We start from the raw sequence: 12,887 nt of genomic DNA on the forward strand, positions 1-12,887 counted from the left end.
GCCAATGTCATACTCACTAGTAAAGACTGAAAGCTTTCCTGCTGTGATCAAGAGCAAGACAAGGACTCTGTCTCACAACTTCTATTCAACACAGTATTACAAATTCCAATTAGAGCAATTAGGCAAGTAAATGAAACAAAAGGCAACCTCATTGGAAACACAATCAATGCAATCATTACCAAAACTCCAATGTCCTTTATCACACACCTGGAAAAACCCATTTTAAAATTCATGCGGAAATCCCAAGTGATCCCAAATAGCCAAAACAATCCTGGAAAAGCAGAGAGCTTTTCCTAGCCCTGATTTCCAAGGCTACTACAAATCTATTGCAATCAAAACAGTATAGTACTGGCATGAAGACAGCTCCATGGTGTATCATAGAGAGACTAGAAATAAAGCCTCACATACGTGGTCAAATGATTTGAGAAGGGTGCAAGACCACTTAATAAAAAAGGAGTTTTTTCAACAAATGATAGTGTAGGAAAACTGGATATTGACGTGCAAAACAATGAAGATAGACTCTACCTAACAACATATACAAAAATTCACTCAAAACAATGGAAGGCAATGACTCCCACATTTATTTGTATACCCGTGACCAGAAAAGCATTATTCACAATAGCTAAAAGGTACAAGCATTTCAAGCGTCTGTCAATATGTGAATAGATTTTTTAAAAAATGTGGTATACATGCACAGTAAAATATTATTCAGCCTTAAAACGGAACAAAATTCTGGTATGTCCTGTAACATGGATGAACCTTGAAGACAAGCTAAGTGAAATACATCAACCACAAAAAAATAAATATTATAGGATTCCACTTATTTGAGGTAACCAGAATAAACTCATAGGCTCAGAAAGTAGAATAGTGGCTACTGGGGGCTGGTGTTAAAGGAGAATGGAGAATTACTGTTTAATGTGTGAAGAAATTTAGTTTGGGATGATAAGAAAGTTCCAGAGATGGATGGTAGAAACGGCTGCACAATAAGGTGAAGGTACTTAATGCCACGAGCTATACTGTTAAAAATGGCTAAAATGGTAAATTTTGTTATATATACTTTACCACAATAAAAAGATAATTTTTCTTAAAGTTTATGCTTTTAAAACATGACCCCAACGTAATACTGAGAAAGTCTAAACTCCTATGACCCTGAAACTTGCTAGACCCTAGATTCTTTACCTATGAAACCTACAGTGATAATTTCTCCCATGAGAATGTACAACTCTAAAAGAGAGGACACTAGACTTAATTAATCCACAGAACCTGGAATAGCATATATGTGCTTACAAACAACAAATTTTTGTTTTTAAATAAATGGAAAATTTACCACATGAGCTGACAGTCACTCCTGTTACCACCTTGTGTCATTTCCCACCAGCTATAGGTGGATTAGGTAAAATATCTTATCTCAAATGATACCATGAATGGTAAAGTGTTTTGCAAATTACCATATTATTATATTTAACACAGTATTACTAATAATATATCTGTTATATGTAATAAATGTTACCATATTATTTTCCCCAAAATTTAACTGCCAAGAATGTTGATTCCCTACATTTCTACTTTGTATAATACTGAATGGTATTACTTAAATGGCACATGGTATTCCAGAAGATCTAAGGCTTTTGGATTCACAAAGATTTGAATCCTGACACTGTCATCTGCTAGCAGTGTGACCTGTAGCAGGTTATTTATGTCCTTTCATTTCTTCTGTTTCCTTTCTTCAATCTCACTCCTGTCATTTCTTCAATTCTATTTTAAATGAGTAAAAAAGCAATTTTACAATCTTAATACTCTGTGCCGCTAAATTAAGAGTGAATAAGATCAGGAAGCTCATGGAAATTCTGCCAAAAACCAATCTATTTTGTACCCTGCTCCCACACCACCAAGGAACAGATGGTGAAGATTAATTGCCATTGTAGCTTATAGACATGTAAGTGGTAAAATACCAAAAGAACTATTATTTGGAAAAGTTAAGCAATTCTGCCAAAGAAAATTAGAGAGTCAAAATTAAAAAGAATTATAAATGTTATATAATTTTTAAAAGCTTAGCAGGTCAGAGAGGTCAGTTCACAGTAAAAGTATTCTTGGTATTTTAGGGGTGGGAAGTGAAGAAAGGGTAGGAAGAGGGAAGGGGAAGAAGAGAACAGTAAGTTCTACTGACTTCAATTTTTTTCTTTCTTTTTTTTTTTTAACAATAACCACAAAATAGAAGGTATTAGGATTAGGAAAAAATATCAAAATATTTATAAGTCTGTTAAATCTAAGTACACTACAGCAAAATCATAGATAATAGATTTTTTTTTAAAGATTTTATTTATTTATTTATTTGACAGACAGAGATCACAAGTAGGCAGAGAGGCAGGCAGAGAGAGAGGAGGAAGCAGGCTCCCTGCTGAGCAGAGAGCCCAATGCGGGGCTGGATCCCAGGACACTGGGATCATGACCTGAGCCCAAAGCAGAGGCTTTAACCCACTGAACCACCCGGGTACGCCAGATAATACAGATTTTAAAAAGATACAGAAGTATCAGTAATACTAACAAAATTACCTCATTATAGAAACTTTTTTTTTTTTAGATTATATTTATTTATTTCTCAGAGAGAATGAGAACACAAGCAAGGGGAGCGGCAGGAAGAAGGAGATGTAGGCTCCCTGCAGAGCGAGAAGCCTGACGCGGGACTCAATCCTAGGACTCTGGGATCATGACCTGAGCTGAAGGCAGATGCTTAACCGACTGAGCCACCCAGGCGTCCCTAGAAATTCTTTAAATAGAAAGTTTGTTTGATTTAAATCAATAAAGTAATACACTTTAACTGTTCTTAAATATGAAATTACATTAAAGAGGTAATAACAATATCATAAAATGCCATTGATTTGGACTCCCCAATTCCAGTATACTATGACCTCCACAAGGTAAAAAAATCTTTGGTTTGACCACTGGTGTTTTTTCCTAGTGCTTGAAATAGAACAGCGCTCAGTATATATAGCAGGTGTTCAATGTTTGTTGACTAGGTTACCTCCTCTCCTAATTAATACCAGCTTTTCAATACACAAAAGGAAGTATGTCCTCCCTACTTTTTTGAGCAATTTACTCTGTGGTTATTCTATAGTTATTTATACATTGTTTCACTTTAAGAAAGAATTTAAACCAATACAAAAGATACTTTGTATTTTCTTCAGTAGCCTTTCAAATTTTCTCCAGATTATAATCATATTTGTCTGTTTTCAGCTTTCTTCAAATTCTAAGAGCACAGCTTGGGAAAAAAAAAAAACCCACAAAGTTTTTCAATGCAACCATTCATCATCTCACTATACTCATCTCTGTCTTTGCCAACAGTTCTCATGGAGCAGGAAGACAACAATCATGTCATATTTACTGACATGGAAATTCTCTATTTCCCAGTGTATAACTACTAACAAATTCTCTCAAGGTCAAGCCGCTCCTATAGCTTTCCCAGATAGCAGGTCATTCAATGTCATTCTTAATAGTAGTGTAATTTCTTAATTTCCCCAATAATTTATTTCCCCTTTTCCCTTCTCAGTCAATTGTATAGCTTGTACATAGTGTATGTGCTATACCCGAAGGTAGTATAACTATTTCTTTAGAAATATTTGATAACTAGGATACTTCCCTAAAATTGGCAAAAACTATCATCTGTTTCTTTAAAATTAACAAGATTCTTTCCCCCCTGAACTTTTCCCTTACAGTCTCAACTAGATAGGCAGACCTTAAGACAAATAATAACTACTTAATTTGTAACGATTTCTAAACCACACAGCTGAATTAATTTCCATTATTAAGGTTTACTGCTGTTGTACAGCAGGAATTTAGGAGCTGGTGGTATACATTATCCTTTCTGTGAAAACAGGAAAAAAAAAATCTTGAGACTTCAACAGGAGAAAGATGAATTACTGGCCTTCCAAATCCATGAAGATGTTGGGCACATTTGGTACCACTATAATTTTAATTCAGCTATGGTGAATAAGGTTTTCTGTGAATCATCTCATTATTTTAACTGCTTTTTGAAATAGGGAAATGTTCTAAACTGACTGAAAAAAACTTCTTGCATACTACATGCTTTCTTGTCTGAACTGCAAACTGCAAGTCTGATGGACTAATTAAATTCTGGTATTTATCAATAATAGGACCACATATTTTGTATTTTAAGTCTAGTAAAAAAAAGATAGTAACTTATCTCTTCACAGGAAATATATTTTAATTACCCTGTATTTACTGACTTTCTTCACATTGAGATATCAAAATATAAGACACAATGCAATTTAACAAAGATCAAATATCAAATTATGACTGCCAAGACCAATTCCATCTCATGTATATGGTCGTTCATCTTGGGTCTCTCAAATGAAATATCAGAGAAGTAGCAGTATAATTTTCCCAATATTATCAAATATTCTCTCTTTAATTAGAGTAGGATAATGTCCATAATCGCATCTGCGTACTTTAGATTTTCATCAAATATACACATATATTAGCAAGGCAGTATTTACAAGACTTATTTACTACAACTACTTTCAAATATCCACTGTAATGTGCAAGAAAAAATAACTTACTGTCTCTGAGTGTCTCCCAAGCCCATTGATCATTTTTGAAGAAGAGATGTCGTTTGATTTCTTCAACACCATTTCGCCCCAATCTCACCTCTCTGAGTAGAGAGGGGGGAAAAAGTTATTAACCATTTAAGAAATTATTATTGTAACCTGTCCAGATATACTTGTGGACAAGTATATCTGGACAATGTTAAATCTGTGCATAATGATAAAAATAGTTCTATGTCACCTTGAAATTATATTGGTTTTCAGTAAGCTGTGGATAATATTGAAGAATTTTTTTAAAAAACATATGAAAAATAGACTTGTTGATACTCCATGACTTTTCTATTGACAAAGAAAATCCTAATAATATTCACTTTGCTTCATTAGCATAATGAATAAAACACAGTGAATTTTCTTGATAGCTCTTAACCATTGTGGTAGCTCTTACACATTTTTTGCAACCAACAACTTTACTTCACATCAAAAGCTAACAAAAACTCAGAAAGACATCTTAAATTTAAAATCTCCCCTTCATAAGCTATTATAAATATTTCTGACCTATCAGAAAACAATGACAACTAATTCTTGACATTACTACAAAACTGAGAGTTTTAATGGGATTCCCGGCCTCTTAGGTGAACATATAAATAAAATGTTTAAAAATATGCCTTTAGTAGATTTGGAAAGGGGAACTTCGCAACTTCTGTTTTCTACTTCAGTGCTTATAAACAAGAATACCCCAAATTCCAAATCTTTTCATGAGTTAAAAGATAAACTGCTTTTGATATAATGTGACACCTTCCAAACAAACATTCACGGACTCTCCCAGACTGGATCAGGGAACCTCTCCATGGTTCTATGACAGACAGGCAGTACTTAACTCAAGTACTTAACTTTCTGTACAATAAACATCTCATTCACTTGTCTGTTTCCCTCAAAGGAGTATGAGGCAGTGGAGAAGAGTGGCTGTGTATCTTTTTCATTTCTATATTCCTAGCACCTAATACAGTACTTATTATATAAGTATATAAGTATATAAGTATACACAGTACTTATAAATATAAAGCACATGTATTAAAATGTAAAAATACAAAAGACTGTACATTTCAGGCTCTAAAGGACCATATGTAGGGCAGTACATTTAATATTAAAGTGAATCTGAAATTGAAATATATGTAAAAGTACTAGGCCTCCCTAATGTTTAAATTAACAATATACAAACATAAATATTAATAATTTTAATAACATAATTTTAGTAAGTCATGTGGTTCATGTTTAAATTTAAAAAGTAAACCATAAGGGTACACATAATATACTATTTTTGTTTCTAAAACACATACATGAATATACATTTATAAAAATGCTTACTGAATCTGAAAGACATCATACCAATGACCATCTCTAGAGGTAAGGAGGTCGGAAATACATACATCTTTATAGGTTTGTACTATTTACTTAATTTCAACAAACATATAATCGTATATAATTAAATCTTTTTTCCAGCTCTACTGAGGTATAACTGACAAAAATCTTAAGATATGTGAAGTGTAAAAAGTGTTTTGACATATGTACACATTGTGAAAGGATTCTCCCACTGAGAATTAACACATCTATCACCTCATCTATTTACCTTTCTTTTTGGTAAGAACATTTAAATTCTACTCTCTTAGCAAATTTCAACTATACAATACTGAATTATCTTAAATGGCATCAATTAGAAGATGCATAATTTTTCCATCACTAGGAAAAAAATGTTCCTAATTAATACATGGTAGTATAAATGCACTCTAATTTCAGAGATGTTACATGTCAAAAAGCCCTCAGACTCAAGAAAATATAATTTTTATACTTGACCAAATTAAAAATTCAACAATGAACCTTAAAAAAATCATCTGATCTAGCCATCAGAAAAGAGTATTATCCCAATTTCTTAGGTAAGACAAGTGCTTTGAGATCCAGAAAGCCATCCAGAATATCACAAAACACTGTATTTCACTATCATTAATGATTTGGGGAATGGTATTATTTTTATTCCACCACTTCAAATACAGGAGCTGAGATACACACCTCAAATACTGAGCAGCAAAATGAGAATTTCCTTAGAATAAATTAAAGTTCAATGTTAAGATTGTTTACCTGTCAGTAAGGAAGGCACAAATTAGATTTTTTGCTTCTTTTGATATATCATTATCATCAGGAAAAGTAAGTGAATTTTTATGATTCATAATCTTACTATAAGTTCCAACCAGAGAATCTGCATAAAACGGTGTATCACCTGAAAAAATTGATAGGGAAAACAAAAGCAAATAAGATACACTAAAAAACCAGTTTCAAAGGAAAAGAGTCAATGTTACATGTTTAAAGATTACTATATATGCATTAAAGACATACACTTAATATATAAAAAAGAAATAACATCACAAAGTTGCTTAAATCTTCTAAATAGCTTTTAAAAACACACAAAGCAGGTTTCAATTAGTTTGTTTTCTACAAACAAAATTAACTTTGCTTAATGCAATAAATGCCTTATTAGAAGAAGCCAAATGGCTAACTTCTGAGATGAACAACTATGTTAGAGGTATACAAAATTCTCCTTTACTTACCTACAAGCATTTCATATAAAAATACCCCAACTGACCACCAGTCACATTCTCGTCCATAATAGCCATCACCACCTTGAGATTTTAATACTTCAGGGGAAATGTAATCAGGTGTTCCAACTGCTGTATCACATCGTACCATTCCTTCCTAAAAAACAGAAACAGGTCAACTTCTGAACTAGAATACAAATATAAATTCTGAATTATTTAAAATGACTTTCCTAATAAAACCTGTAGAACTCTGTGTCTTTGGGCTATAAAATATATCAAAACCTAATGCAAACTTGACAAAAATGAACACACAGGCTAATCACATATACATATTATATATACAATGTATTCAAAATATGTGTGTGCTTGTGTTTCTGAATACATTAGTGATTTTTACATTGTAATATTACTCATTAGAAAGACACATTGCCACCCAGTTGTGCCAATATAATGACCTCATCATAACTGCAGAGAACAAGTATATAAGCCAATGCAAGCAGATTAAGGGACTGATAGGATGAATCACTTGATAACATTAATATATAATACTGATTAAACTTTTTCTAACTAAAATAGCCATTCAATCTAACCATGCTTGAAACTGTAAAAAAAAAAAAAATATAAGAATTAACTGTACAAATATAAAATGCAGAAGTATGTGTAATGGAAAAGGGTGTAATAATACTGAGCACACTGAATATCTACTTAATATGCAATTTAACTCTCCAAAAAAAAAAAAAACACCCAAAACTAAATGTAAGACTATATATACCTATTACTTATTTTAGCTGATATTAATGCAACAGAATTATAATTAAATGTTCACATAGAAGTTCTCATATAGTGTTTCCTTCTAAGCAATAATTTTCCTTTTAAAATAATAAATACAACTTTTTGGCTATTGTTCTGTGGTAAGTTTCCAAGAATATAAACTATTTCAACTGAAACAAGTAGCATATTTGCCACTTCAGTTATAAGTATGTTATTTATTTTGTAAATAATGAGGACAGATGGTATCTTTTAAGATTGACTCCCAAAATAAGCAATAAGATCTTCTACATGTTAACAGAAGGCTAAGTAAAACACTAAAAAATACACATATCACTGAAATCCAGTTTTTATGAAAGTCTAATTTTAACACTGGTCTTAGTGTTTAATGATGAGTTTCATTCCTAGTTACCAGCAGTACTGTGTATTAGAGTTGTTATAAAAGGTTTAATAAATATGGCAATCAACACTTAAGTAGAGAGGAAAATATAAATCACTTACAAGTTACTAATTAAACACTGAAATCCTGGCATCTATTTTAACAAATAAGACAGGTCGTATCAATTCTGTACAAGTCTAGCTATGGTTAGTACATTCTTACAGCATTTTCTAAAAAGCAGTTATCTTGAATTAGCAAAATTATTTAACCTTATTCATCTTCATACAAGTACCAAAATCTGCTAACTTCAAATGTCCAGATTTATCCAGCAGCATGTTATCAGGTTTCACATCTCTGAGGGAGGAAAAAAACAGTGTTTCTAAAACCAGACACTGATAAAAATTCTATGAGGCAGTTATTTTAGGCCCTATATCCCCATTCATTGTAGATAAGGCCATTTTTGATTTGTATGTGCTCACTCTGTCCATATCTATAAATTGAATTTCAGCAGGGAAATTCCTTTATATGTTAATGCCTTAGAGAAAGGCATTTAATATTCCCCTTTCTTTTAAAAAGAGTTTGATTCTTCCAAGGAGGAAAGCAAACCATTTGAGAGAGAATAACCATAAAAAAACATAATATTCAGACATAAAAAAATAACTGAAACACACTTTTTAACTTAAGTACATAAATAACCCCAGGACAGGATCTAAATCACTTTCATTTTTGTATCCCTGGCACTTAGCACAGCAACTGCATTGGATTCAAGTGATGTTCGTAAAACAAATGAAACTGTTCTTTTATCAAATAAATATGATCTATTCACTAATTAAAAGCAACTTATTTATATATTAAAAATTGTGAATATAAAAAACTAATCAAAAGCAAATTAATTTGCATATAAAAAATTAAAAGTGTTTAACTGGCACATACCTCAGAAAACCAGCCTATAATTTTTATTTTTCAGAACCAAATAAAAGTATATAATTAGATTAAGGGAAATTAAAGAATACATTTATATCAACATTAAACTGAAATAATAAAACGCTGAACTTCGATTTAAATTCTGAAATACCACTTATCTCACATGGAGAATAGGTGGGTTTTGAGTAGAAATGTCAACCTAATAAAGTTTAAGTACTTTTCAGCTTCCCCTGCCCTCCAACAAATGAAAAAACTTAAAGCATTTTTATCTTTACCTATGAATGAAACCCATGGAATGGATTGCATCCAATGCAAGAACTACTTCTGCAGTATAGAATCGTGCCCATTTTTCAGGCACATCATAGTTGCTCATTAAGTTTACAAGATCTCCACCAGGCATGTACTCCATCACCATGTAGAGATAACGATCATCTTGGAATGCATAAAAAAGCTATACAAATACAAGAAAATCATTAAGATTAAGCAAAACTGTTTCATTTAAAAAATGACAAAAATACTAATGTTAAAATTAAATTAAAATAGTCAAATTGCAGTAACTAAGGTACTCTTAAAAAAACAAAACACACAAACATAAACATCACAAAGTCCCCTGCATATGCAAAGGAACTGTGGTTATTTCTGAGGAGTCAGATCAAAACTGTTTTCTCTACACATTGCTACACTAATTCAATTTTTTACAGTGAGAATTTTTAAAAATTATAGTAGCTTCAACAAAGAATATACAAGTGACCTAAGCAAAGAGATTATGATTCTGATATAATGTGTGCTCCTGTGGGGTCTACTGTTAAATTTATATCTACACAACAATTCTCAAGAAGTCTGAAAAACTGAACTACAGGCTCAGTTGTCCATTAGCCATGTGACTGGGCAATTTATTTAACCTCCCTAAGTCCCTGTCACTATAATCCCTTCCAGAAAAATGTAAGGGACTATACCTTGTTTGACTTTTATACGGGCTACTTGGTCAGAGTCTGGACCTAGTAATGGCAGTTTGCAAACGCAAAATGTCTAATCAGGAGAAACATAAATTAATCTGTAAGTGGAGATATACCAAGGATTAACTGCCTTTCAGAGTTGTTAAAAAGATCAGTGAATGTAGAAAGCACCTGGTACAACAGATGCTCAGTAAGTAATAGTCAATGGGAGGAGGAGCAGTAAAATAAGTAACAGGAAGAGGGCAGCAGCTAGAGTCAAGCAGGAAGAGGAAATCCACTGACAGGAAATTGGCAAGAATACCAGGTATAAATGTATTTATGTGACCTAGGTTGAAGTTAAAAAAAAAAAAAAAAAAAAAGCAAATTTACAAAAGAACATTTTAAGTAAACATGAGCTCAGAATCAAACTAAAATAGAGCCCTAGAGAAATTGATACTTTATTCACACAGACATGTGTCTTAAAATCTTCTTGTTTCATTTTTTCAATAGTGTTTAATGGTTTTAGTTACAGACTTGGTTATTTTAAAAAGATATTTTAGGGATGGATAAGAAACTAAGTGGCATCTCATGGCTAGCCCAGATTAAAGTATATAATTTACCATTTGGGTACCACAATTAAAGAAACAATGTTGATTTGGTGGTAGTTTTCTTGACAATGTGTCAAGAAAAACAAAGCTTCAAGTAGTAAGTTGTAAATATTAAAATTATGTCCTATGTCTTTTAACCACCTACAGAACACTGAAGATTTTCTGTATCTCTGGTTCTTAACCAGAGGAAATAATTGTCACCTGACCACCCATCCCCATCCCAACGCCACCAGGTAAATGTTCAACTATGTCTAAATACAGTTTTGGTTGTTATGAATGATAGGCAGCCTGTGGAGAGGTGATACTGGCATCACCCCCGTAGAAGTCAGGGACACTGCTGAAAATTTGATACTGCACAGGACAGCCCACAAAACAAAGTGATAGCCCAAAATGTCAGTGATACCAAGCCTGAAAAATCTCTGCTCCACACAGCTGATAAAAACAGAGCAGATGGGCTCTTGGGTGGATCAGTCCTAAAGCGTCTGCCTTCAGCTTGGGTCATGATCCCAGAGTCCTGGGATCAAGCCCTGAATGTGGCTCCCTGCTCAACAGGAACCCTGCTTCTCCCTCTACCACTCCCCCTGCTTGTGTTCCCTCTCTCGCTGTATCTCTGTCAAATAAATAAAATCTTAAAACAAAACAAAAAAATACCAGAGCAGACATTTCAAATATAAAAAGTCATACATGACTCTTAAATATTTTCCATATCCTTTTTATTTCAATTACTGCTGTTTTTATTTAGGACACTGTTCATTATATCCTGTAAATTGGTAAGTCATAAAATTCATGTTAAGAATTTAGAAATGATCTAGTCCACCCAACAGCTGTTTTTTTTTTTTAACCAGAAGATTTACTTCCCCCATATGCATCCTTACATAACCCCAATACATAAGACATAAAATATGGAGCTGCTCTAGTTGAGGCAGAAAAGGAAAACCCATATTATAACCTCCTCAAATTCCTGCTTGTCCCAATGATTTCACCTGAGGTATTCTCCACAGGTGAAAATAACCAATCTAAGCCAACTTCCACATTTTTGAGCAAGGAAGCTGAGGCCCAGAGATGTTTTTGACAGTTAAGACTAGAACTTAAAACTACTGACTTCTACTGTATTTTTCTTCCCACTGAAAAACCTACAGCCAACACATTATTTGAAGGATTACCTTAACTCCCCTCTTCCTTCATTTTCCCATTCCTTCCTCTCCACAAATGAGACAAATAGATGAATAGATGGTTAAATAAACAGAATATAAGAAGATATCATATTTGGGGAAAAAACTTAAATTTCAACATTAAATAAAGTATCTATCAGAAGATGATAATATATGACTTTCCTCAATCAAAGCAGATTATTTAAATTTTCTAATATTTAAAGTCTACAGGCACATTAATTATTTTGCTTTGGCCTTACTTTCCTCCTAGAGACAATTCAATAAAATTAAATTTTATGACTTAAAAAAGGTAACAATATGTTAGACAATTCTGTAATTGCCAAATAAACTATTACGTTCTAGAAAACAAACTAAGCTTCTTCAATATTTTTAGTTAGAAACTATTACAGCAATAATGAAACAGCAGCAAAATCATACCTGGACGACCCAAGGGCTGTTAGCAAAAGCCATGATGTCCCTTTCTTCCCAGAAAAAAGCAGAATCGGATCTCTTAATCATTTCAAATTTACTGAGAAGCTTCATAGCATATACCTTCCTGGTGGATTTATGTCTTACCTTTAAAATTGCAAACAGAAAATAATCAACCTTTTGCCCAGTGTTTACCAGAACAATTTACCAAATGATTTTAACACCTTGTTAAATATAACATTACTGTTCTAGTTTTGTTTGTTTGTTTTTTTAAATCTCTTCTGCTGAATTATCCCAATTAGATGTCAAGGCTTCAATGACCAGAAAGCAAGTAATGTTAGAAAAAAGTCTTTATTTCCTATATGATAGCACACTCCCCTTTCTCCACTCTGTTATGCATGCTGCTTTCTATTTATAAAGCTTAGGATTCCATAACATTTTAGAAGTCTAATATTACAAGTAAAGATTTTTCTTCTGACACTTGAAACCTCTTCTCTACCCATGGATGGATGGGTAATGGATGCTTAGGGAAAATATTTCATA

General features: G+C 32.7%; 1 protein-coding gene across 2 annotated transcripts in view; it reads right to left on the minus strand.

Moving 5' to 3' along the window:
- Positions 1-12,887, minus strand: part of LOC111142435 (Rho associated coiled-coil containing protein kinase 1) — a 159,261-nt gene that overhangs the window by 84,600 nt on the left and 61,774 nt on the right. For both annotated transcript variants that reach the window (XM_022495564.1, XM_022495563.1), the window contains exons 4-9: positions 12,354-12,491; positions 9,497-9,672; positions 8,567-8,651; positions 7,163-7,307; positions 6,696-6,834; positions 4,578-4,669 (exon numbers count right to left, since the gene is read on the minus strand). In XM_022495564.1, coding sequence (XP_022351272.1) covers positions 4,578-4,669; positions 6,696-6,834; positions 7,163-7,307; positions 8,567-8,651; positions 9,497-9,672; positions 12,354-12,491 — 775 coding nt within the window. The remainder of the gene's footprint in view (positions 1-4,577; positions 4,670-6,695; positions 6,835-7,162; positions 7,308-8,566; positions 8,652-9,496; positions 9,673-12,353; positions 12,492-12,887) is intronic.

Source organism: Enhydra lutris, unplaced genomic scaffold (genome assembly GCF_002288905.1).
Source record: "Enhydra lutris kenyoni isolate GAN:26980312 unplaced genomic scaffold, ASM228890v2 scaffoldscaffold8, whole genome shotgun sequence".
In the NCBI taxonomy this organism is placed as follows: Eukaryota; Metazoa; Chordata; class Mammalia; order Carnivora; family Mustelidae; genus Enhydra; species Enhydra lutris.